Below are 25,840 nucleotides of genomic sequence, written 5' to 3' on the forward strand. Positions count from 1 at the left end.
GGGTAGTCCTTTCTCCCAAATTCAGCAGTACATCAGAAACAACATTCCAAGTGAATAAGTGTTAAAATCACTTTGAATAAAGAAGGTTCTGTTTGGTTATATATCTTGGAAGCAATTTAAGCTTCCCATATTGAAATCACTTTGAAATTTTTTATGTTAGGAAAACCTGTGCCAGATACCTTTGCATCTGTGCTCCCACAGAAAGATACTCAGTTTTTTTTTTTAAGTGAAACATTTCCAAAATAAAAGCACGAGGAACAGTGTACCAAACATCCACTCATCCACCACCCATGTATAACTGTTACCAACATTTTTTCATGTTTATTCCAAGTGCCTTTTGTTTGGCTGGTGTATTTTGTGTTTTGTGCACACCTTACCGGCACTGTTGAAGCCCCCTCCATTCCTTCTACCTGATTTCCTGACTCTGCCTTCCTGTTTTTTCCTCTCATGGTTTGAAACCTTCCTATCTGTGTTTTTATACTTTTACCATGTATTAAAGAATCGTAAACAAAGCATACTATTAGGTTTTCAAATGTTCATACGTGAAGTCAGTGTATAAGTATGTATCTCCATCCTTCTGCATCCTTTCATGGATAAATGAGATTTATCCATGTGGATTTGTGTGCATTTCAGTCATTTACAGTACTAAAGTTAATACAGATTTCTTGATCAAAGTGTATGTTCATAAGCTGTTAATAAAAGTTGCTACATGATACTTTACAAGAGCTTTGGCATTTTTAATCTTAGCCTGTTGATGACGTTTTTGTGCATTTTATGGTGAGGGGATAGAAGCCAAAATAGCATTGTTCTGAAGCTGAAGTTATAATTGGTTTTTTGGAGAAAGAAATGGAAATGATGTGTGATTAAGCCACTTGTTAATTGTGTAGATTTGATTACATGGTGTTTCTGAAGACTTCATCTTACCCTTTTTATAAACTGAGTCCGTCACATTTCCCCACTGGAGTGATGTGACATAGGTAAGAAGTCCAGCTTACAAGGCAGGATTGCACAAATGACAATGATTCCTTGTAACTCTTTTTTAAAAGCCTAAAGGTGGTGATGCCAAATCTTCAAGTAAATCAAAGCGATCTCAGGGTCCTGTCCATATTACAGCAGGAAGTGAGCCTGTCCCCATTGGAGAGGATGAGGACGATGATCTGGACCAGGAGACATTCAGCATAGTAAGTCTTAAAATTGAGGGGTGCTGGTGTGTTTGGCTACAGTGCTTGCCGTGGCTCCGTCTTTCTCAGGTCAGCCACACAACCGCAGTTGGCCTGAGTGTTTGTATATTACTTTGGAACACATTGCTTCTACTGTCTAAAGACCTTTTGCTCTGGAACAGGCTGGAAGGAAGAGATTTTCTTACTCACTCTCTGGGGAGAGAGTTTGGGGGATCGATTTCATATCTTGTGCTCCCACTCAGAAAGGCTGCAAGCGGCCCTTAGAGGCATTTGGGAAACCCTAGTGTTAACTGAGGTAACATTTCCTAAATACTTTCTGTGTGCCAGCCCCTGGAGTTACCTACTGTGTTGCAAAGGGGACTGTTTCTGTTACTGCAGACTTTACATTTGAGTGGGGGAGATAGTCAGATAGGCACACAGATTGTGCTTGTGCTACTGTGATGGGGACGTGCGGGAGGGACAGCAGATTCTCTGAAGATCCTGTGAGAAGGGGAGCGGACCCAGGCAGGGGCTATTGGGAAGGCATGTTTAAGGAGGTGATGTTCAAATTGGGTTCTGAAGGAAGAGGAAGAAGTCACAGGAGACGAGGGCAGAGAAGAACGTGCCAGGGCAAGGCAGCAGCATGCACAAAGGCTGTGTGACAGAACTGCCTATGGTGCAGTAAGGGGGTTACAGAAGGCCACTGTGGCTTGTGTGGTGAGAACAAGGGGACAGCATGACCTGAGACGCGGCCGGGGTCCTGGCTGAGTGCACTGGAGCAGTGGTGAGCCTGGTGTTACCTTCCATGCTCTGTACTGCGGTGCTAGGGGCTAAGTCACGGCCCAGGTCTCATGTGGGATTGGAAACAGTCCAGTGTGTCCTTAAGGGCGACCTTAGCCCCTCACCGGAGCTGCAGGTTCTTCACTGGACTGTGTGCTCCATGAGTCCTCTCACCTCCTCTGCCCAACCTTGCATAAATCACAGCTCGCTAGAGCAGTTAATTCAGTCTCAAAGAGAACCTGGTCTTCCAAATCTCAAAATACTCCTGCTGTGTGGCAGCAGAGGGTAGGATACTGACCTCATCCTGTAAGGTAGTCTTCTCGTTACTCCTGTCTCTGTGTTCCCCCAAATCTATACACACATATCTATTTTTTATTCTTCCTTCTCATTTATCTTACTCCTCTGTTACTGTTCTGCCCTGAGCTCTCTGATGGGGACTACTTTCTTATGTCAAGTACACTTAGGTGTAAGAAGTGTATCTGAAGAAGTATCTCTAAAGTAAAAGATACATCAGTATTTGAGTATTTAAGCTATCTGAAAGGGGTAAGTTCACTGTACAGCCAGCCATCTGATCTGTATCCTGGTTTGTCCTTAGCCCAATATTTCTGAGAGGAAACCCCAGCTAGTGCTTCTGTGTACCATTTTCGTTTTCAGAATGATCTTACATATTGGCTCTTTTAATTGTGCTAAGGATTATGAAATCCTTAAAAAATGTAGAAAAATGTAAAGAATACGAGAGACATTGATACAGGTACCATGAAGCCTTGTCAAATGTGAGTTTTTAAGACTGAGGGTAAAGTTGAAGTCCCTGGTGTTTCTGACTCTAAACCCACACCTCTCCTTTCTTACCTCCCCAGGAATAAGGGTGGTTTTAGGTCCAGTTGTCATTCTTGTGCTTGGTTTGAGAGTTTTAGGACTTTTGTTTGTCTATAAAGACCATAATGGGTCACATAAACAGCCAGGCACTGTTTGTGTGCATTTAGGTCTTTTTCTCCACAACAATCTTATGAGGTAGGTAGTTATCTCCACTCTACTTATTAAAAAATAAGGTAAAGAGAGTCACATAAGTTGTCCAGTGTCACCACAGTTAAGATGTGGCACAGAGGTTTGACCCAGACAGTTGGGCATGAATGCCTGGGTTCTTAACTGTTCTACTGCACAGCCTCCTAAGTTCCATACGCAGCACATTATCTTGCTCTCCGTATTCAAAGACTTGATATAAATGCCACGCTGTGTATGTCATGTAACTTGATTTTCCTCTCTCAGCATCTCTATTTTTTGAGGTTTATCCATGTTAGTAGTTTAAACTTTCGGGGCGCCTGGCTGGCTTAGTTGGTGTAGCATGCAACTCTCGATCTCGTGGTCTAGAGTTCAGGTCCCACGTTGGATGTAGAGCTTGCTTAACAAAAAAATTAAAAATTAAAATAATTTTTTTCGTATTATTCTGTATTAAGACTTCTATAATTCATGGTTTCTCCTGTAGATGAACCTTGAGGTTTTCCAAATGTTTACTACTAAAAATAGCAAAATTGTTTTAAATATTTTATTAAAAAAATTTTTTTAATGTTTATTTATTTTTGAGAGACACAGAGACAGAATGCAAGTGGGTTAGGGGCAAAGAGGGAGGGAGACACGAATCCGAAGTAGACTCCAGGCTCTGAGCTGTCAGTACAGAGCCTGACGCGGGGCTTGAACTCACGAGCTGCGAGATCATGACCTGAGCCGAAGTTGGATGCTCAACCAACTGAGCCACCCAGGCACCCCAAAAAATGTAAATATTTTCATTTACACATGTAAACGTTTCTCTAGTTCTGGGTCTTCCTAGGGCTTGCATGCACACCCATCACTTTCCTAGGTACTGTTGAATTAACCTTGAAAGCAATTATGGAGATTTATACACTCCTTTTCACAGTGAACTTGAGTTCCAGTTGCTTCCCAGTCTTAGAAACACTTGGTAATTTCTGACTTCCTAATTTTTGCTTATCTGAGAAGTATGAACTATTGATCAGTGGCATAGGTAAACACTTGTTTTCGTATCTGTTAGGCATTCATGTTTCTAATGAATTGCCTGTGCATTTCCTTTGCCTATTTTAGGGTAATTTGTTTGTTCTTACCTTTTCTATAGTGCCCTTTATACATTCATGATTTATTTGTTACTCATAACAGTTGTTCTAGGTATCTTCCAGGTTGTGGTACACTTTTCTATTTTGTGTCCTTTTTCTTAAAATTGAGGTATAACTCTGAAAAGTAAACAGAAGGAATTATCACAGAGTGATAGAAGTTTGTGGAGTTTTCATCATTCTGAAATGTCATGATCTTGTGCCTTAGTAGTTTGTTGTGCCAAGTATCTAAGCCATTGACAACCATTCTCTATGTGTCCGAAAAAGTTTTCTTGAATTATTTTGTGGTAATTTCCTCCTAATTCTTGGTTTTAACTTTATGGAACTTTCTGTTTTGGATATTGAACTCTTGGGATGGTTCCCAATATTAGTACCTTTTTTATTTTCCATTTCTGCTTTTTAGATTCTACTTTCTAGGAGATGCCCTTCACTTTATCTCACATTATGTCTTTTCTACTTCTTTTTTTCTTTTTTTTTTTGAGAGAGAGCACAAGTCGGGGAGAGAGGCAGAGGAAGGGAGAGAAAGAATCTTAAGCAGGCTCCACACCCTGCACGGCTTAATGCGGGGCTCAATCCCATGATCATAAGATCTTGACCTGAGCCGAAATCAAGAGTTGGATACTTAACCGACTGAGCCACCCGGGCATGCCTCACATTATTTCTTTCAGGCTTTTTACTTCTCTTGTCATGTTTTATTTCCCAGATCTCCCCCCCACCCCCACCCCCACCCCTTCATGGTTCTCTTGAATGTTTTTATATTTCTGTTGAATTTGTTTTCCATCATTCATGTTAGATATTTTTTCAAATGGCTTGGTTATCATTGTCTGCACACATATTTAGGAGTAGGGGCCTGGCCATCTGACGTGGGTGGAGCCTGATCAACTTTGAGTGCTCACCATGGGTGATGTGGTAGGGCTGCTGCCTTGGGAGGCTTCCAGTGTGTAGTTCCTCCTCTTAGATGGTCAGATTTCGTGGAGAAGAATCCTCCCATCTCCTGAGTGGAGGGCGAAGGCCTGGCTGTCTTCATTCTGGAGTCTGGGAGGCAGAAGGCCAGGTGATGGCTCATCTAGTGTGCGTATGTCCATATGCTCCTGTTTCAGTGCGGCAGCCTTGCCTCTTGGCTGTGCCCACGTAGCCCAGTTCAGAGACCTTTCCTTCATACTCTCCAGAGAATAACTTCCACATCTTTTGCTGGGCAGAGTTGGAGATTTGGGCGTCTCTTGTGACTCTGGGTATCAGTTACTTCTAAGCATTGTTGAAAAAACCCAATCCTTAGTTTTCACCCTCTCCTACTTGCAGAGGTGTCTAGAGAGACTCTGGGGGGAATTTTGTAGTATAAACCAGGTTGGTTCGCCTGTTAGGTCTGTTGAGTGATTTCCCTTGCTGCCAATATTTTGTGGCTCTTGTTTTCTCTCTCATTTTCCCTTGTCTTTATGGGCTTATCTCTTTTTAAGACCCTCCCTTTACTGTTGTGTTAGTGGAGTTGGGCAGGAGGAGAAAATCATTCTGGTGTTTAGCCCACCATCTTTATCTGGAAGCTACCCACGTAGTTCCTTATAAGCCTGAAGGACTTGTAAATATTTTATCCTGCAGTTTTAGATAGTTTAGATGGTGGTGAGAAGTTTCTAGGTTAGGTCTGTAATTTCGCTTCTCCTCGGATCTTCATAATGGACTTATGAGGCATTATCATGCCCCTGTTGCAGGTGAGGAAACAGAAGCATTTTGAGCTATAATAAAGGAAAGGTGTAGAGGTCTTCACTCTAAGAGATGCTGTTGGGACCTGCACCTCAGGTTTTCCTGACTTAATACTTACACTTGTTCCCCTGACTCTAACCCATTCCTCCTCTAGGGTAACATGGCGTGAGAGTGGGCCGGGTTTTCTCTGGGAATTTAGGGCACAGGAACCAAAGACAAGGTGTCTTTGCTGCAAGTGTTTTATATCTCTACTCTGTTGGCCTGTTCCAGTGCAAAGAGAGGATGAGGCCCGTGAAAAAGGCACTGAAACAGCTGGACAAACCCGACAAGGGGCTCAATGTGCAGGAACAGCTGGAGCATACCCGAAATTGCCTGCTGAAAATCGGAGACCGGATAGCCGAGTGCCTTAAAGCCTACTCAGACCAGGAGCACATCAAACTGTGGAGGAGGTGAATGGCCTTGGTCTCAGAATGCCTTGTTTGATTTGACAGTGTATGGGGGGGGGGGGGGGGGGGCGGAATCTGTTCTTGTTTTATAAAGGGTGACATAACCACCTAATGAAAATCTTTCCCCCAATAAAAATCATCTATTGGCAACATACCTGCAGGCTTCAATTTCATTTTCCTGCAATAGGTCATTCCACTGAGACCAGTCTTTGAAATAGGTAGGATGATGTCATTATTTTACAAGAGAACAGCAGGAGTACCGAATTTGCTGGCCTATTCTCAGAACAAGGACTTGGTCTGTAAGCCTGGAAGGGATAAAAATCATCTGGTCTCACTATTTCACCCACCTCAGGGTGCTAGTCAGATATAAAAACTATTTGATCAGTTCTTTACTAACACACGAGGTGAAGCAAAGGTTAAAATCACCAGAACTGTGATTTCTCTAACCTCTCTGATAATTAAAAAGAACGCTAGTAGTCATTTGTATTAATACAGTTTAATACAGAACTTCAGTTTTTAAGGCATATCATGGCTCGTATATATTCATTTATGTATTCACTTAACGATATTTTACAAAAACAACTGGAGTGTCTTCCTCAAAAATCATTGTAACACTGAGTCTCTAAAATCCACAGTCTTTGAACTCCTATATACTTCATGGTTAATATAATTATTTAGGTATAATATGCCCAATCTCAGTGGATTGGTTTTGAGTGAAAAATAGATTTAAGAAAACTTCGCCATGATGCTATCTGTAGCATGCTTCACAGCCATTAAAAAGATATTAAGCTTCAAATGTTACTTTTATTCCCCTTTATGCTGTTAACCAGCTTCTTCCTGTACCTAGCTAGCCTCTGGGATGTATTTCTACCCAACTTAATCTCTGTTGGAAGATAACAAAAGGTCATCCTAGTACATAGTCTGTGAAGCTAGGATTCCTCCCGTGACCTGGGGCCTGTCTGTGTTTAATTGTGCCAGGTACTGTGGTCCTGGCTAACAGTAGTTCGTAAGAAGGTCTTTGTCCACTCAGAAGAGACGGCCCTTGATGAAGTGGTGATTGTGAGACCATGTGTGTGGTAGGTGTTCGAGAAGGAGGAAGGGCCTGCAGAAGAGCAGTCGGAGGAAACTCTCTGAGAGGCAGGCGAGTGGGCATGGGCAGGGTGGACTTGCTCAGATGAGGAGAGTTTTCCGGCTCTGGCGAAGGCTTCAAAGTGAGACAGAAGGGGGGCTGGGAGGTTTTTAGGGTTTAAAGGCAGTTTGTTAAGACCACTGATGGCTTTGCACCTGATGCAGCAGGTTTACTACTTAGGGAACCCGTGGTTCCTGTGGGTGGCGTGACCTGGTGAAACTCTTCTCTTCAGTGTGTGGAGAGAGGGGAGACTCCTTTTCCAGCTCACTGCCAGTACCCCTGCCTCCTTGTTCTAGACACCTGTTTTGCCCAGCACTCTCCTGTTCACTGTAATGCCTTGCTGGGGTGGATGGGGTGGAATTACAGTGGAGGCGCCCCTTGGGAGTTTTCAGGAAGAAAGGATAGACTTTGTGGTGACAGCTGGGAGGAGAAGGGGCAGGAGCACGGAGATGCCCGAGTGTATGGAGGTCTCCACCTGGAAGATGGTAATGACGGGTTGGGTGGCAGAATCCAGGAAGTGCAGAACGTGGAGGAAGACTCCAGGGCTTTCCTGAGTGCCAGTGAAATAAGGGATTTTAGCTCGGAAACAGAGCCTTCGTCTCCAGACCCCTCAGTCAAACTCTGTGGACACGGCATCTGAAGGAGTGTTAATGAAACACAGACCTGAAAGAATGTTTCTGTTATTTAATTTCCACACTTGGAGAGTATCCATTGCAGAATTCAGTAGCTTGCCATCCATAAAGAGAATAAAAAGTTATTTTAAAATTCTGTAATTTACTAGAACTATTATTTTTTTTTTTTTTAGGAACCTATGGATTTTTGTTTCCAAGTTTACAGAATTTGATGCTCGAAAATTGCATAAATTATACAAGATGGCTCATAAGAAAAGATCTCAAGAAGAGGAGGTAAAATACAAATTTAATCCTAATTCGTACTAACAGATAAAAGCCAGTTTTGCACAGAGCAATTCCTTAGTTACTGTTTTTGCCTGGGGAGATGGTCATGGAATGATACTTTTGGTGCTAGAAGGGTCCCTGGTTCTCTGCCCTCCACTCACAGACGGATGTTCAGGTCCACCACAGCCCTGCCTCCCTGTACTGTGTGCTCCTATGCCATATTAGCTCTGCGCTTTTTCAGCACACTGCACTGGTAGTGAAAGTGACAGACTCGGTGGCTGAAATAGCCAATCTGTTAGAACCAAAGAGTGTTAAAATTCTGACAAGGTGTTGTTACCTGCATTCTTTTTTTTAATTTTATTTTTGAGAGAGAGCAAGAGAGAGAGAGAGTGAGGGAGGGAGGGAGGGTGAGGGGCAGAAAGAGAAGTAGACACAGAGTCTGAAGCAGGCTCCAGGCTCTGAGCTGTCAGCATGGAGACTGACGCAGGGCTCGAACTCATGGACTGTGAGATTATGACCTGAGCCGAAGTCAGACGCTTAACCAACTGAGCCACCCAAGCGCCCCTACCCTGCGTTCTTATGCCCATAATCATTTATTCTCTCGTCTTGTGGTAGCTTATAAACGTGGCTCTTGATAAGTCATGTGGGCAGAAAATACTTGTTTTGTTCTTTTCTGGGTCACGTATACTTGGTGTTCCTTCCCGCGTTTGTATGTAACGTCCCAGCTACTCACGTAAAGGAGCCAACATGAGAAGGTGCCCAGAAGTTCCTTCCCTTCTTTGGCATAGGGGGATGGGCACATAAATGCCTTAGCTGATTTTGAAGACATGCCCATTCACAGATCTGCTGACCTGCCACATCAGCCCTTTAGGGCCCCCAAATCAGCCATTTAGAGCCAGTCTCTGGACATTTAATACCTCCTCCACTAACCTGTCAGCTCCTCAAAGGCAGAGATATTATGCTTCTCATCCTCTGCTATATCCTCAGTGCCTGGAAAGGTACTGGGCACAGCGAAGGTGCTTAGAAGTATTTGTTGCATGAACTTAACATGCTTAGTAGTGTGTTGTACTGTAGAATAGTATGCTCAAGTAGCTTATAATTTAGAAGAATATGATATGGTAGTAATATATAGAGATAATATACTAGTATCATTGAACGTTAATGTAAATTTTAAGCAGTATGAAAGTTTGCAAGGATAGTCAGGAAAAGCCTGAGGAGGGAATGAAATAGTGGGAAAGACCCTGTAGTGGGGAGTGAAAGTTACGATGAGGGTTTATAGCTGAACACACGATGGTAAAGGGGCCACGTTAGTCTAAGTATCAGCAATTAGCATATTGAACAAAAATAGTGGTCCTGCTGCTGGGGTGTACACTATCACAGCCTTCTGGAGGGACAGTTCAGTCAGATTTGTCAAAAGACAAAAACAGTTCTTCTGAGAATTTAATGAGGTAATTAAGGATTTAAACATGTTTATTGTGGAAATGACTTGAATGCCCAACAATAAAAAATAGATTAACTAGATTATGATATATTCATGCTGGGGAATATTATTCGGCCATAATACAATAGTGTAAGTAAGTGTTTACATGAGAAAATTTTCATAATGTGTTAAGTGAAAGAAGAATACCAAATAATATTTTTGTTGTTAAAAAAAAAAAAAAATAACACACACACATATAAACACAAGCTTAGAAAGATATGAACCAAATCGCAGACATTAATTTCTTTGGTAGTGAGATTTTAGGGCACTTTACGTTATTTTTTGCTGTTGCTGTTCTTATTATATTTTCTAATATTTTTCTATTACATATTCTTGTGTGGTAAAGAAGTAAATAAACATTGAGATGTTTAGCTTGATGACTTTGGCATAGGAACTAGTTCCCACTGGGCTAGTCAGAGGTTGTTTGCTCTAGTTAGTCTAGGAAAGTTGTGTTCCTACTTTTACATGGTCCAAGATGAGTCTCTGAGAAGGCTGACAGCCCGGGCATCTGTCCTGGGCGGGCCCTGTGCAGTGGCACCCAGCAGCCCATGCACACGATCTTACAGTGACTTGCCAGGGGAGTGTGACTTTCTTGTCAGAGTAGCAGGGGGAGTTCAGGGAAACTTACGAACATGGTTTATAAGAATATAGTAGATGGCAGGTTGGAAGCCGGAAGAGGGGCAAGAGGGTAATACTTAGAGGTGGTGACCTCTGTACTATTCTTGGGAATTCAGCCTGGGGTCTTAAGATTCTTTGGTTTCCTTTTATTCTCAGGAGCAAAAGAAGAAAGATGATGTGATTGGTGGTAAGAAGCCATTTCGACCAGAGGCCTCAGGCTCCAGCCGGGACTCCCTGATATCTCAGTCCCACACCCCACACAACCTTCACCCTCAGAAGCCTCACTTGCCTGCCTCCCATGGCCCACAGATGCACGGACACCCAAGAGATAACTATAATCACCCCAACAAAAGACACTTTAGTAATGCAGGTAGGTCATTAAGTGGAGTTTTAAAAAGAGATGCCAAAAGAATCATTGTATTTTCCGAAAATAGCTAGACCTTTGTACTTTATTCTCCTTCAACACTTTACTGTCTTCTTTTGTCTTAGTGACACAGCACATGAAGTAAAGATCCAAAAGGCTCCAGCTCTAAGAAGAACATGGCCACCATCATAAACAAATGACAGACTGAGAGAAACAATTTACATTATATAGGACAGTCACATGGTTAAAACTGCTAATACTGAAAGAGCCTTGTAAATTGGTAACAAAAGAATAACCAAATAGAAAAATGGGCAAAGGTTAGGAGTTGGGAATTCATACAGAAGAGGAAATTCAAATGGCCAATATGACAAGATGGCCAGCATTGCTGTTAGGGAAGTGTAAATTAAAGCAATGGTAAGCTAACCAATTTTTTTTTTTTTTCGGCCATTCAGATCAACAAAAGTTAAAAGGGTGAAATACATACAAATTGCTAAGAGTGTGAATTGCTACAATCTTTCCAAGAATTAATCTCAAATGTCTTAAATACATAAGCCCCTTTTCTGTATGTATGAGGATGCCATTCAGTCTTAGAATGGCAAAAAGTTGGAAATAACTTGAATATCCATTAATAGGAGAATCATTGGATAAATAGTAGGACATTTGTACTCTAAGTATTATCATCAATTATTAAAAAGAATGAGTTGACTTTATAGATCAACAACAAAATCTATATGTCTGTGTTTAAATTTATTGAGGTGACAATCATATAACATAAACTTGACCATTTTATTTTTTATTTCTTTTTAAATGTATTCATTTTTTTTCCTGTTTTTGACATTTAGTTTTAAAATTTATCTACTTGTTTATTTTTAAATTTACATCCAAGTTAGCATATAGTGCAATAATGATTTCAGGAGTAGATTCCAGTGATTCATCCCCTATTTATAACACCCAGTGCTCATCCCAACAAGTGTCTTCCTTAATGCCCCTTACCCATTTATCCCATCCCCCTACCTATAACCCCTCCAGCAACCCTCAATTTGTTCTCTATATTTAGGAGTCTCTTATTTTGTCCCCCTCCCTGTTTTTATATTATTTTTGCTTCCCTTCCCTTACATTCATCTGTTTTGTATCTTAAGTTAAACTTTACCATTTTAAATACCCAATTCAATGGCATTTAGTACACTCAGTGTTGTGCAACCACCACTTCTATCTTAGTTGCAAAACATTTCCATCACCTCAAATGGAAATCCCACATCCAGGAGACAATTTGTCCCCATTCCTTCTTCTCAGCCTCCGCAGTCCCCAGTCTGTATCCTGTCTATCTGGATTCATGTATTTTGGACATTGCATATTAATGGAATCATACTATGTGTGTCTGACTTCTGTTTTCAAGGTTTATGTTTTGTTTGTTTGTTTGTTTTTATAATATAACTTTATTTTTTACTTTTAAAAATTTACATCCAAATTAGTTAGTATATAGTGAAGCAACGATTTCAGGAGTAGATTCCTTAATGCCCCTTACCCATTTAGCCCACCCCCCCTTCCCACAACCCCTCCAGCAACCCTCAGTTTGTTCTCCATATTTATGAGTCTCTTTTGTCCCCCTCCCTGTTTCTATATTATTTTTGTTTCCCTTCCCTTATGTTCATCTGTTTTGTCTCTTAAAGTCCTCATATGAGTGAAGTCATATGATTTTTGTCTTTCTCTGACTAATTTCACTTAACATAATACCCTCCAGTTCCATCCACGTAGTTGCAAATGGCAAGATTTCATTCTTTTTGATTGCCGAGTAAAACTCCATTGCATATATGTACCACATTCATCCATCGATGGACATTTGAGCTCTTTCCATACTTTGGTTATTATGGATAGTGCTGCTATAAACATGGGGGTGCATGTGTCCCTTTGAAACAGCATACCTGTATCCCTTGGATAAATGCCTAGCAGTGCAATTGCTGGGTCGTAGGGTAGTTCTGTTTTTAGTTTTTTGAGAAACCTCCATACTGTTTTCCAGAGTGGCTGCACCAGCTTGCATTCCCACCAACAATGCAAAAGAGATCCTCTTTCTCCACATCCTCACCAACATCTGTTGTTGCCTGAGTTGTTAATGTGAGCCATTCTGACAGGTGTAAGGTGGTATCTCATTGTGGTTTGGATTTGTATTTTCCTGATGATGAGTGATGTGGAGCATTTTTTCATGTGTTGGTTGGCCATCTGGATATCTTCTTTGGAGAAGTGTCTATTCATGTCTTTGCCCATTTCCTCACTGGATTATTTGTTTTTTTGGCTGTTTTGTATGTTGTTTTTTTTAAATAGTTCATTATTCTTAATGTATGTTTTTAGTTTATTCTCAAGTTAGTTAACACACAGTGTGGTCTTGTCTTCAGGAATAGATTTCTGTGATTCATCTCTTACATATGACACCCAGTGCTCATTCTAACAAGTGCCCTCCTCAATGCCCATCACCCATTTTCCCCATGCCCCCCAACCCCCTACCCCATCAACCCTCAGTTTGTTCTCTGTATTTATATGGTTTGCTTCCCTCTCTGTTCTTATTTCTCTTTCCCTTTCCCTTTCCCTATGGTCATCTGTTAAGTTTCTCAAATTCCATATATGAGTGATATCATATGATATGTATCTTTCTCTGACTGACTTAGTTTGCTTAGCATAAAACCCTCCAGTTCCATCCATGTTGTTGCAGATGGCAAGATTTCATTCTTTTTCATCATCGAGTAGTATTCCATTGTGAATGTATGTACCACATCTTCTTTATCCACTCATCAGTCAATGGACATTTGCGCTCTTTCCATAATTGGACTATTGTTGAAAGCGCTGCTATAAACATTGGGGTACATGTGCCCCTTCAAATGACACCTGTATCCTTTGGATAAATTCCTAGTAGTGCAATTGCTGGGTCATAGAGTAGTTCTATTTTTAAGCTTTTGAGGAACCTCCACACTTTTCCAGGGTGGCTGCACCAGTTTGCATTCCCACCAACAGTGCAAGAGGATTCCCCTTACTCCACATCCTCGCCAACATGTGTTGTTTCTTGAGTTGTTAATTTTAGCCATTGTGACAGGCGTGAGGTGGTATCTCAATGTGGTTTTGTAGGTCTGTCTGTGTTGTAATGGGTATCAGTACCTCACTCCTTCCTGTGGCTGAATAACATCGCATTGTGTGGGTACACACCACAGTCTGTTATCCATTCATCTGTTGGGGTTGTTTCTACTTTTTGGCTATTGTGAATAGTACTGCTGTGAAAATCTGTGTGTAAGTTACTTTTGAGTACCTATTTTCAGTTCTTTTGGGTATATACCTAGTAGTGGAATTGCTGGGTTATGTGGTAATTCTAATTTAATTTTTTGAGGAACCATCAAACGTTTTCTGTAGTTTATGTTTGAATGTTGTTTTGAATGCTTATTCAGAACAATACTGTGTTTGAATTAGTATCGAGAAAGTTGTGAAAACACACACTATATATAGCATACATAGAAGTCCTAGTATAGGATTTTGCAAAGAATCAAATATTCCATAATAATCTTAATGAAGTGTACATTTCTTTCTAAACTTCAGTTTTAGGATTTCCATTTGATTTCTTTTGAAAAATACATTTCATTCTTCTGGTAAAATTCTCAGGCTTTTAGAAAACTTGATTTTCTTCATCTTTTCCTCTGTTTTTGAGCATACGAATTAAGTTATTTAAAAATCTTTGCTAAGTCCAGTATCTCAATTCTTGTGAATCATTTTCTGTTGTGTGTTTTATTTTTCTTGGTTTTCATCCATATATTTCTGTCTTTGGCATGCCTAGTTATTTTTGATTAAGTGGGGGAACCTATGTTTTAAAAATTGTGGAAGCTCCAGGAGCACCTGGGTGGCTCAGTCAGTCAAGCATCCAATTCTTGATCTCGGTTCAGGTCTGATCTCAGCGTCGTAAGTTCAAGCCCCATGCCAGGCTCCATGCAGGGTGTGGAGCCTACTTGAAAAAAAAAATTATGGAAGCTTCAGATGGTGTTGCTTTCCTAGAGAGGATTCATTCTTTCCTCCCCAAGAGCACATGGAGTGTAAGGCGATCATTCTGGTCTAGTCGTCTAGTCTGCCTCTGGGCTCCCCTGTTCCTGGGGCTTAGCTCTTCAGAGTGCTCAGCAGAGGGCCTGGAGCATTTTCTGCCCCTCATCTTCTGCAGGCCCTAGACTCGAATCTTGGTTTTCTCAGCACCATGAGACTACCTGGACTGCTCTGCTCTTCTGAGGCTTAGGTCTTCAGCCTTCTGCTCCCTGCAGATTCAGCACTTACCTTAAGGGAAGACTGGATGTGTGTTTGAGCCCTTCAAGTCTGCCATGTCCCTCTAGCCTAGAAAGACCACCGAAGGCTCAGCTTGTGCTGGTAAAAGCTCAGATATTCAGCCCCTTGCCTGTGCTCAGAATCACAGGCCTCCCCAATGACTACAGCGGTCACCTTACCTCTCTAAGGTTTTCTGCTCTTCAGTCTTAATGCCTTCTAGTCTAGTCCTGAATGCCCTGTCTACTCTTTGATGTCCTCAAACAGGTAATTTTTGTTTATCTGGCCTTTCTTACTGTCCTTGGCGGAGCGTAATTCTGCTGTAAGCTACCCTGAATTGCCTGGAAGCACAAGTGCCAGGTCTTCTAATGTTACAAATCTAAGTAGTTCTGAGTTAATTGATCCCCATTTGATTCAGGGGGACAAAAGGTAATTACTCTACAAGAGTAATTCCTCTCGAGAGGAAGAGAGGGAGAGGGAGAGCGAGCGAGATATATCCATGTTCGTAGATCTGATTGTATTATCTGTATTGACTTTTTCCTGGGATCAGACTGGTTTTGTGTTATTCGTGTGATGTCACTGATTTTGTATTCTGATCCTTTGAAAGAACTCTTCTTACATCACTGTAGTCTTTTATTTAAGTCTTGGATTCTTCACCCATCTCCTAAATAGCTCAGTACTTCCTAACAGCGACCTACCTCATGATGGGTTCAAGAAGAAAGAAAAGCACTGTTCAGTTCCTCTGGAAATAAATGAGTTGGCTTGATTTGTAAGCCTCTCCATGATACCGCAGACACTGACACCCCATTTGAAATACTACTTTCCATTTGAAGCCATCGCCAAGTGATTGGTTTTCATGTTGTGAAGGTGTCTCTTTTTGTTGTTGTCTGTTAAGTTATTAGGTTGAATAGTTAAAGTTTTTTTACTTCTTGGTCGTCTGGCCTGATCCACAACCAGAGCAGCAGGGAATTTAAGCCACTGGCTGAGTGTGTTATCAGTTCCTAAGCTGTCAGGTTCCTTCATTATTCTTTGGCTCTATAGAAAAGTATTTAGAAGACCAGCAGCATGAGTAGAGGGGTATCTACTTGGTGGCTTATTTTTGGTGTTAATATAGTTGTAGATAGAAGACGAATTTCCCATGAGGCCACATAGTTCTTCTGGGTAAGCCTGTGTCCCAGTTTCCTAAGGCGCCACAAACTGGGAAATGTATTTTTACACACTTTTGGAGGCCAGAAGTCTGCACTGAGTGTTGGTCGGGTTGTCTCTCTCTGGGAGATGTGGGGGAGGATCTGGTCCCTGCCTCTCTCCTGGCTTGTAGTGGCCACCAGCAGCCCTTGTTGCTGCTTGACTTCTGGTTGCATTCTTCCCGTCTCTGCCTCCATCTCTAGTGTTTCCTTGTCTCAGACCTCCCTCTGCCTTTCTCTTAGAAGAATATCTGTCATTGGGTTTAGGGCCCAACCTACATCTAAGATGATCTCATCTCAGAATCCTTAATTACATATATAAAGACCCAGTTTCCCGGTAAAGTCACTTACAGATTCTGAGTGGACATACATTTTGGGGGTCACACTTAAACCCACTATAGCCTCCATTCCTGGACTTTTATGTGTTTACTGCCTTTCTGATTAAAATAAGTGTGATTCTTCTGAAGGAAAAGGGAGGCTATAGAAGCTGAAACAGATATCAGTTTGGCCCTACCTTTGAGAGTTAGTGTATTGATCCAAATCCAACGTTAGAGGATTCACTTTTTATAGGAAGAGGTTTATCTCCTTGATGTGGGCTGGGAAAGAGTAGTAGTAGAATCAGTATGAATAGCCTGGAAATATTTTCAGAGACCAGGCACTGGCTGACCATGTTATCTGTAGCAGTGGGTAAATAAAGTTGAGATGTGTAAACAGAAGATACCAGTTTATGGCTATGAAACTCAGCAGTTCTGTTTTCTGAATTAATGTTTAGGTTTTTTTTTGTTTTTTGTTTCTGGGTTTTTTTTGAGTGAAATCTCGTTTTAAGGGTCTGCCCCAGATTGGAGGGTAAAGAGGCAAGGAAAAGAAAAAGCAGTAATTTTTATGATTTCATAAGGAGAAAAGCAGTGAGTTTTCTTTTGCCTTCAAAGTTGAGGGAGAGAAGGTTGGGACTCATTACTGGTATGTTTACCAGCAGCAAAAAGGCTAGGAAGGAGGAAATTTAATGTCTATTTATATAACGTGTCAGCCTTTGAGTTTAAACTTCAGTGGGTGTGAAATTCAGCCATTTTTTGAAGTCACGAAACTGTTCTTTCTTTTCTTGCAGATCGAGGAGACTGGCAGAGGGAAAGAAAGTTCAACTATGGTGGTGGCAACAGCAATCCTCCGTGGGGTAGTGACCGGCACCACCAGTATGAGCAGCACTGGTACAAGGACCACCATTATGGGGACCGGCGACACATGGACGCCCACCGCTCTGGGAGCTACAGACCCAACAATCTGTCCAGAAAAAGACCTTATGACCAGTACAGTAGCGACCGAGACCACAGGGGACACAGAGATTATTATGACAGGTAGGCAGAAGGTCCCGAGACACCAGGCCGACCTCTGCCAGGAGTCTCACTGGTTAAGGGGAAGAGATAAGTGACATACACATTAATGTACTTATTAAATGTTCACTGAACATCTCATCCTGTGCCAGTCATGGTCCCTAGTCTGAACCAATGTTTTGCCATCAGGACATCCTCATGGTGTTGGGGAGGAATTACGGTGTAGACAGCTGATATGGTGTGCTAAGTGGATGATTGAAAGTAGAGGTTTTGAGTTTTTCCTGAGGACTGAGGCAGAGAGGAAGTTGCTGATTGTTGATTTGAGCCTTGAAGAGTCTGCTAAACAGAAAGGGGAATGGGTATCACAGGCCCAGGCCAAGGGTGAGCATCCAAAGAGGGAAGTCCAGAAGATGGACACATTGGATAGTAAGAAGGCCTTGAATGCCAGATTATAGGTCTTAAGTTGTGTTCTCTGGGTCATAGGGAGCCATTTGCAGTTTTATCCTTCTACTTGTACAGGAAAAGAGTTTTGTGTCTTCTTCTGTGGAAATGTAGGAAAGTGGTAGCTTTGAAACATTAGAGCCCACGACCAAAATTATTGAGCTTGATGTGAGGCTCTCAGATACACTGGGTAGCAGGGATCCTGAGATGGGTCCCAGCCTGTGGACCTTGCCTGCCACCAGTCCACAGTTTAGGGGTGAAAGACTTGTGAAGTTTTACCCTGTCTACAACTATACACTACCATTAATGAGCCAAGATTGTAACTTGGGAGAGTTACCAAGTATATAGGAAGGGCTAAAGTTTTCTGTATTCTTCCTAGAATAGGACTTGACTATATTTTAACCTCACAGCAACTTTGGCTTTTCTTAGGCTAACGACATGCTTTGCTTGGACTTGAATTTAAATTTGGAAAATTTCCTATTCAGCATCTCCCTTTTTGGAGGATCTGGTAACACATTATATAGCCACGTAGCAGCTGTCTCCTTTAGAGGAGGTTTCAACTGAACCCCTTTGCCCCCACCCTTCTGTCTCATCTTGTGTGGCTCCAGTGGACATTTGCCCTGCATTTCTTTGTGTAGATCTGTATTTCTGTTCAGCATCACTCTTTTTCTGCCCAAAGGACTTTTATTTTAGTATGGGTCCGCTGGGGATAAATTCTTCCAGCATTTGTATGTCTGAGAGAGTCTTTAGTTTGCCTTCATTTGTGAAAGATACTTTGCTGGGTATAAATTCCCAGGTTAACACTTTCTGTACTTTAAAGATGTTCCTCTTCTGTCTGCTTGCTCTGTTTCTGATGGAAAATCTGTCATCTTTATAAAACATGGCTTTTTTTCCTTCATTACTGGTTTTTAGCCATTTGGTTGTAGTGCTGCATCCTGCTGTATTTTTCCTCATGTTTGTTTTGTTTGGGAAGTGTTGAACTTGGATCTGTGGGTTTGTCTTTCCTATCAAATTAGAAAGATTTTTTTTTTTTTCAACCATTATTTCATCAGTGTTTTCCTGTCCTACCTCCCTCATCTCCTGTGGAGATCCCATTTAAACCTGTATTAAGCTGTTTGCATTGATTGCTGTCACAGCTCACTAATGCTCTGCTCATTTTTTTTTAATTTTGTTTTCTTTCTGTCTCAGTCGGATAGTTTCTGTTGGCCGTGTCTACAAGTTCACTAAGATTTTCTTTTTCAATGTCTAACCTGCCTTGAACCCCATACAATATATTTTGCATTTCATACATTATAGTTGTATTTCTAGAAGTTGTATTTGAGCTTTTTTTTTTTTTTTTAACTTAAATCTTTCTAACCTTTTGAAATCTGGAATATAGCTTAAAAATAGTTTTTAGGGCACCTGGGCGACTTGGTTGCGTGTCTGACTCTTGATTCAGCTCAGGTCATGATCCCAGGGTCGTGGGATCAATCCCCTTGTCGGGCTCCATGCTCTGTGTAGAGCCTGCTTAAGATTAAGATTCTCTCTAGGGGTGCCTGGGTGGCTCAGTTGGTTGAGCATCTGACTTTGGCTCAGGTCATGATCTTGCAGTTCGTGGGTTCCAGCGCTGTGTCAGGGGCTCTGTGCTGATAGCTCAGAGCCTGGAGCCTGCTTCGGATTCTGTGTTTCCCCCTCTCTCTGCCCATCTGCCGCTCACTCTCTGTCTCTCAAAAATAAATAAACATTAAAAAAATTAAAAAAACAAACTTCTTTCTCTTTCTGCTCCTCTCCCACCACTCTCTCTAAAACAAATAAATAAAATGAAATAAAAGTAAAAGCAGCAGCTCTCAAAGATGATAGTTCTCCTTTTAAATATAAAAAAAATAGTTTTTATATCATTGTTGTCTGATTCTACCATTTGGATTAGTTGTAGCTGATTAACTTATCTCCTCATTATGGTCCTTCCTCTTTTTTCCATGCCTAGTAATTTTTGATTAGATGCCTCACTGAGTGCTGGATATTTTGTATTCCTATAAATATTCTGGAACTCTGTTCTGAGAAATAGGTTATCTAGAGGCAGTTTGATTCTTTCAGCTCTTGCTGTTAAGATTTGTCAGAATGAGAACAATGCTCTGGCAGTCTAATTGTTCCCCCTCACTAGGGTAAGAACACTTTGTTGTACTCCACTGATGTCCCTTGAAGCTTGAGGCTTTTTGGTGTGGCTGGTGAGAACAGGGCCCTTGTACCTCTAATCTTCTGGGTGGTTCTTTTCCTGGCCTTGGATAGTTTCTTCACATATACACACTTTATAGTGCTCAATTGAATACCCAAGGGGAACCCTTTGCAGGTCTTTGGACTTCTTTCTGGGTGCAGAATTCTCTTTTGCATTCCATCCTGTGAGCTCCAGCTGCCTTGGTTCTGCCCCCTGCCTCTCAACTGAGGACGTCTCCCCTTCCCTGTGCTGAGGCCTGGAAACTGTCTCAGGGCAATGAGTGGGGTTGTTATAAGCCTCATCTCACTAGTTTTCCATCCCTCAGGGAATCGCTGGTCTTTGTTAATGGACATCTGGTATCTTTAAAACCATTTTTTGTCCCTTTCTGCTTGTTCCAGGTAGGAGGGTGAGTCTAGTTCCCCGTATTCCACCTCGACTGGAAGTTGAAGTCACCAGCTCTCTCTCTGTTGTTTAATGAGGGGAAATTCACATAAACTGAATTAACTGTTTTAAAGCAAACAATTCAGTGACCTTTAATACATCCACAATGTTGTGCAACCACCGCTGGTGTTAAGTTCCAGACGCTTTCATTGTCCTGAAGAAAACCCCATGGCCCTTAAGCAGTCACTCCATTCTATCTCTGCAGCTCCAGATAATCACCAATCTGTATTTTGTTTTTATGGATTTACTTGTCTTGGATATTTTGTATAAATGAAATCAAGCAAGATGTGGCCTTTTGTGACTGGCTTCTTTGGACACTTAGCATAATGCTTGAGTCTCATCCACACTGTAGCTTGCATTGTAGTACTTCATTTCTTTTTGTGGCTGAGTAATATTCCATTGTATGTATATGCCACAGTTTGTTCATCCATTCATTGATGGACATTTGAATTGTTTCCACCTTTGGCCATTGTACATAGTGCTGCTATGAACATGAGCGCAAAATTATTTGTTGGAATATCTGTTTTCAGTTCTTTTGGGTCTATACCTAAGAGGTAATTGTTAGTTGTATGGGAAGTCTACATTTGGCTTCTTAGAAACCACCTGTTTTCCACAGTGGCTGAAACATTTTACATTCCTACTAGCATTGTATGAGAGTTGCAATTTTCCCACATCTTTGCCAACATTTACTTTCTGTGTGTGTGTGTGTTCAACATGACCATCCTAGTGGGTGTGAATCCGGTAAGTAGCTCCTTGTGGTTTGATTTGCATTTCCCTGATGATCAATATTCTTTAAACATGTTGAGCATCTTTTCATGTGCTTAGTGGCCATTTGTAGATCTTTGGAGAAATGTTTGTTTCAGTCCTTTCCCCATTTTTGAATTGGGTTGTTTGTCTTTTTTGTTGTTGACTTGTACCAATTTTCTTTTAATAAGATAACAAGCAGTTTACTGTGGTGCTAAGTAAAAATTTTACTATTCTTTACATGGAGTCAATTTATTAAATACTTTATTTAACTCTGCATTTATTGTTGAATGTTTGGGTTGATTGTGGCTTTTGCTGTTACTAATAACTTCTCGAATAATTTCTGTGGCTCTTTTTCCCCTCAGGCCAGGTCAAAGAATATGAAAATGTTTGTAGGTCTGGCCAGTTTTCCTGAAGGGAGTGCATCTTTACAGAACCTCCAGTGATTCAAGGGTGTCCTTGTTTCATTGCAGACTTGAGGTGTATGTCATTTTGTAGGGTAGGATTGGCCAATAAGTGTAAAATAGCCCTTTGTTATTACTTTTGGCTTTTTTTGTTTGTTTGTTTTTGATTCCTAGTAATGTGAACATTTGTGAACTCTGAGTCCTTTGGAAGGGTCCTTGGGTATGAGCGCGTGAGGGTGAGCCAGGTGGGCGAGGAGGAGGGGGTGGGCTTGAGCTGTCAGCTAAGCCTTGTGTCTCTGTTTCAGGCACCATCATGACTCCAAGCGGAGGAGAGCCGATGAATTTCGGCCTCAAAATTACCACCAGCAGGATTTCCGACGAATGTCTGATCACCGCCCCCCTGTGGGCTACCATGGCCAGGGACCCTCGGACCATTACCGCTCTTTCCACACAGACAAACTGGGGGAGTATAAACAACCCCTGCCCCCCCTGCACCCCGCCGTCTCAGACCCTCGCTCGCCCCCTTCTCAGAAATCCCCCCACGATTCCAAGTCACCCCTGGATCACAGGTCTCCTTTGGAGAGATCACTAGAACAGAAAAACAACCCAGATTATAACTGGAATGTTCGGAAAACATAAAGGACAGCTGGGAATGAAGGGGAGAGCAAGAGTCATTAAGCACCTGGATATTTTTGGTCTGATCCAGTAGGAGCCAGTTATCTAGACCAGTGAGTGGAGTTTCTGGACATGCTGCTGCTGTCAGCTCGCCGGTGGAAGGAGCACCTCAAGGAGCGGGGGGCCTTTCACTTGGTCCAGCTTGGGTTTGGGTCGCCACTCCTGCACTTTGACACCCCCTCCCATTCCAGCCTGGTCCTGGCCTCCCACTGCGAGGAGTGCTAGGAGGAAGACGTGACTTTTGCGTCCCAGCTTCGTGGGCTGTGTTTCCCCAGTGAAGGAAGAAGGGATCTCAGAGTCACGAGGATTTTGTTGCTGGGTCCGTGTGCTCTGGGCCCATGTGCAGTGGGCTGGGAAGGAGCGTGTATGTGAAGGTTGACGGGACCTGCTGGGCCACGCGTGATCTGCTTCACTGTGATGTGACGGATGCTGCTGACGGGGCGGGGCGTGGGTGTCGCCTCATAAGACTTGAAGGGGAGCAGGTACACTCCTCACATGTGTTCTTGGGAGAACCATACACTTGGGCCTCCTTGTGATGCCTTTGGTGCAGGGGCTGGTGGGGAGCAGCTTCCACAGTGGCCCCTTCCCTACAACACTAACCTTTCCCACACTATCTGGACATTTCAGAGGTTCGGTCTCCTGAGCGGGTCTCCTTTGCCCTGGTCCAGGGGAGAGTCAGGCCCATCTGGCTGACTTGTGCGTACTGTGAGTTTTCGGCAGTGTTGGAGCTGGCGTGGGTCTTCCTTGGCTGGGAGTGGGGGGAGAGGGGTGAGAGAGGGGCTAGAGGGGCGGTGTGGCCAGGGACCCGGAATCCCCGGTGGGGTTCTGATTCCTGGGATGAGCAGTCTGAGGGCAGGGCCTGGAGAGGAGGGGAAGCTTGCTGCAAGCACGCGCCCAGGCAGGGGTGTGGGTGGCAGGCATGCTTCCCGGGGGAGGTGGGGGGGGCGGGGCTTCAGTGTTGCGCCAGGTCAGCGTTTGCAGCCACGCTCGTTACTTCAGTTCCCTTCGCACAGCTTGAAGAAGTAGACTTGCACAGAACGTGCAACTCCTGACGCCACAGGGCGGGTGGACAGATGAAGTCTGGGTCCCTGTTGGGAACAGGCTCCCACTCCCAGTCGGAGATCGTTAGAATTGAACTCCATTGGTTTTAGAATGAGATCAAATAAGGCGTACACCTAAGGTAAAGTTTTTCCAAAATAGGAAGCCTCCAAGGACAGGGGACTGAGCTGCAGACAGTAAGAGTCCTACTCGGGTTGAACAGAGTCAGAAGTGGGAAGGCGAGTCAGTTGTACCAATTAATCATGCTCCTTTCACCTTACATTTTACGGATACTGGGCCTTCCATTTTATTCCCTTTAAATATAGCTTGCCAGTATTGTTTGACGGTCCAAAGGCCTTTCTAGGTGGAATAACTGACTTGAACCTACACTGTGCCTATATGCGTCCAGGCTCAGAGCTGGTGACCACCTTTCCATTGGGTGTGCACAGGGTTAAACTCCCTGAACTGACCTGTGAGGACTTCATAAAACTGTTATCGCTTACTTGCTGGTAACCTGGGCAGCACCATTTTTGCCTTTACTGAGAAATTCCCAAGTCAGCTCGCCCTAGGGAAGCAGATGTGGCTTTGGTGGGTCATCGCTCGTGGGGCTGGCCGGGCGTGAGTTCCACATGAGAGTCTGGGTCCTCACAGCTTATGTTGGGAGCTTAGTAGGTCTGCCCCTTCCTTATTTATCTCCTCTCGGGACTGGGATTGTTCACCGTGGGCTCGTATCCGGTGAACATGCCCTGGACCACGGCCCAAAGAATGCCCGGGAGCCTCTGGCCACAGCCACTCCACTGGGCACATGCTGTGACTGCTTGGGAGAGAAGAGGGTGTCTGCTGTGGCCTCCACCAGCTTAACTTCTTGCTGACACTACCCTGTGTCTTTCTTGCCCAGGCCAAAGAGGAGGGCTAGGTTGGCTTGTCCCTTCCTGTGGTGGGAGGAAGGGAGGGAGGGATGAGCCCCAGGATGTCTTCCCCTGTGGGAGGGAAGTCAGGCTGTGTCCCCTGGGAAGCCAGGAAAGTCACTGGAGGCCCTGTGTTTCAATACTCATCAGGGTTTTTTTTTCCTCTGAAGTTGATAGGAGATGTTATTCCCAAAGATGTCTCATCATGAAGAAAAAGGAACTTCCTTTTGTTTACATTCAGGACTTACTGTGCCATATGATGTAGCAAAAGGCAATATTAGCCAGATCAGTGTTAAATTGATTATAAAATTACAGTATCCCCATAAAAGCATCTATTTTAGGTGTTGAGGTATGTTTAAAGAGTCAGGAAAAAGGAGGCATTTCCTCACTGACCTAAATCAGTATGAATATTGTATGCTTTTATCAAAAACAGATTTGCACAGATAGGAATTCTCTCCCTTGTGGATAGGATAAAGTACCCCAGGAACCTGTGAGGGCGATATCACAGAGCCTAGCTTTGAAAGATTCAGTAATTGGGTGGAGACTGCAGGGGTTGAGGAAGAGGGGAGTTGGCATCACCTGAAGTCTGAGTGTGGAACAAGGGTTAGCATGGTATCCCACAGCCCTGGGAAGGGGTGCGGTGAGAGCCCCAGGCATCGCTGTGGTCTTTCAGAGATGCTGGAGAGAAGCCGCCAGGCCCTCTGCAGAGCCCCATCTTACGGCCCCTGGTCCCCCTCTCTCCTAGTCCTTGCGTTGGCCCTTTCACGGGAAGCCAGAACACTTCTCGCATCGTGCCGCAGGCACTCTAGCCTGATGGCTGAGAGCTATATCAGGATGTGTGGTGCACACGCGATTCGGTTACGAATTCACATGGGGACACTGGAATCCTACAGACCAAAATCCACTCGTCAGCAGGAATGGTGGCCCGGGGCCCAGCACTGGTGGTCTTCCGGGCTCGTCTGAGGGCCGCAGTGTCAGGCGGAGAGAGCCAGGCCAAGGGTCCAGGCTGCTTTAGTCCATCTGACCCCACTCGTTTGGGGATAGATGGTTTTTCTTTATTGTAAAATTGTGGACTTTTCAAACCTGTTGACTAAACAGTAATTAATTTATATTTGTGAAAAATGCCACTGTCCTAGTGATTTCTGATGTAAATAATGTTGTTTATATAGTATGTATTAAATTTTCCTACATTGTACCACTGCTGTACTTTTGATTCTTGTATATTAAACAGTGTTACTAAGGATTTTTAGAATTGGGCGGACACGTTGCATTGCGTTGCATCGGCGTGAAACGTGACCAGATACGCGTCCAGCTCTCTTCCCTGGCTGTCGGGTCATTTGGCCTGTTCGACAGCTTGTGAAATGGAGCCTTTTGAAGTTGCAGTGTTCTTCCTACCAGCACCAGCGTGTTGCTGGGTCTAGGACCCTCACACACAGGTTCCGGAGGTTTTCCCTGCGTGGCCACTGCCAAGGGTAGTGGTCCCTGGCTGGGCAGCTCCCCGCATCTGACGGGATTAC

At 43.1% G+C, this 25,840-nt stretch overlaps 1 protein-coding gene across 5 annotated transcripts in view; it reads left to right on the plus strand.

Annotated features, from left to right (window-relative positions):
• Nucleotides 1-25,572, plus strand: part of CHD2 (chromodomain helicase DNA binding protein 2) — a 122,789-nt gene extending 97,217 nt beyond the window's left edge. For 4 of the 5 annotated variants that reach the window (XM_007078247.3, XM_042988131.1, XM_042988130.1 and 1 more), the window contains 6 exons: nt 1,047-1,181; nt 6,026-6,204; nt 8,136-8,235; nt 10,481-10,694; nt 17,259-17,505; nt 22,008-25,572. In XM_007078247.3, coding sequence (XP_007078309.2) covers nt 1,047-1,181; nt 6,026-6,204; nt 8,136-8,235; nt 10,481-10,694; nt 17,259-17,505; nt 22,008-22,341 — 1,209 coding nt within the window. In that variant the 3' untranslated portion in view covers nt 22,342-25,572. Of the gene's footprint in view, nt 1-1,046; nt 1,182-6,025; nt 6,205-8,135; nt 8,236-10,480; nt 10,695-10,813; nt 11,407-17,258; nt 17,506-22,007 lie in introns of those variants that run through there. The other variant, XM_042988133.1, reaches the window with a different exon arrangement.
• Nucleotides 25,573-25,840: the final 268 nt, after the last annotated feature.

This window comes from Panthera tigris, chromosome B3 (assembly GCF_018350195.1).
Source record: "Panthera tigris isolate Pti1 chromosome B3, P.tigris_Pti1_mat1.1, whole genome shotgun sequence".
Classification (NCBI taxonomy): Eukaryota; Metazoa; Chordata; class Mammalia; order Carnivora; family Felidae; genus Panthera; species Panthera tigris.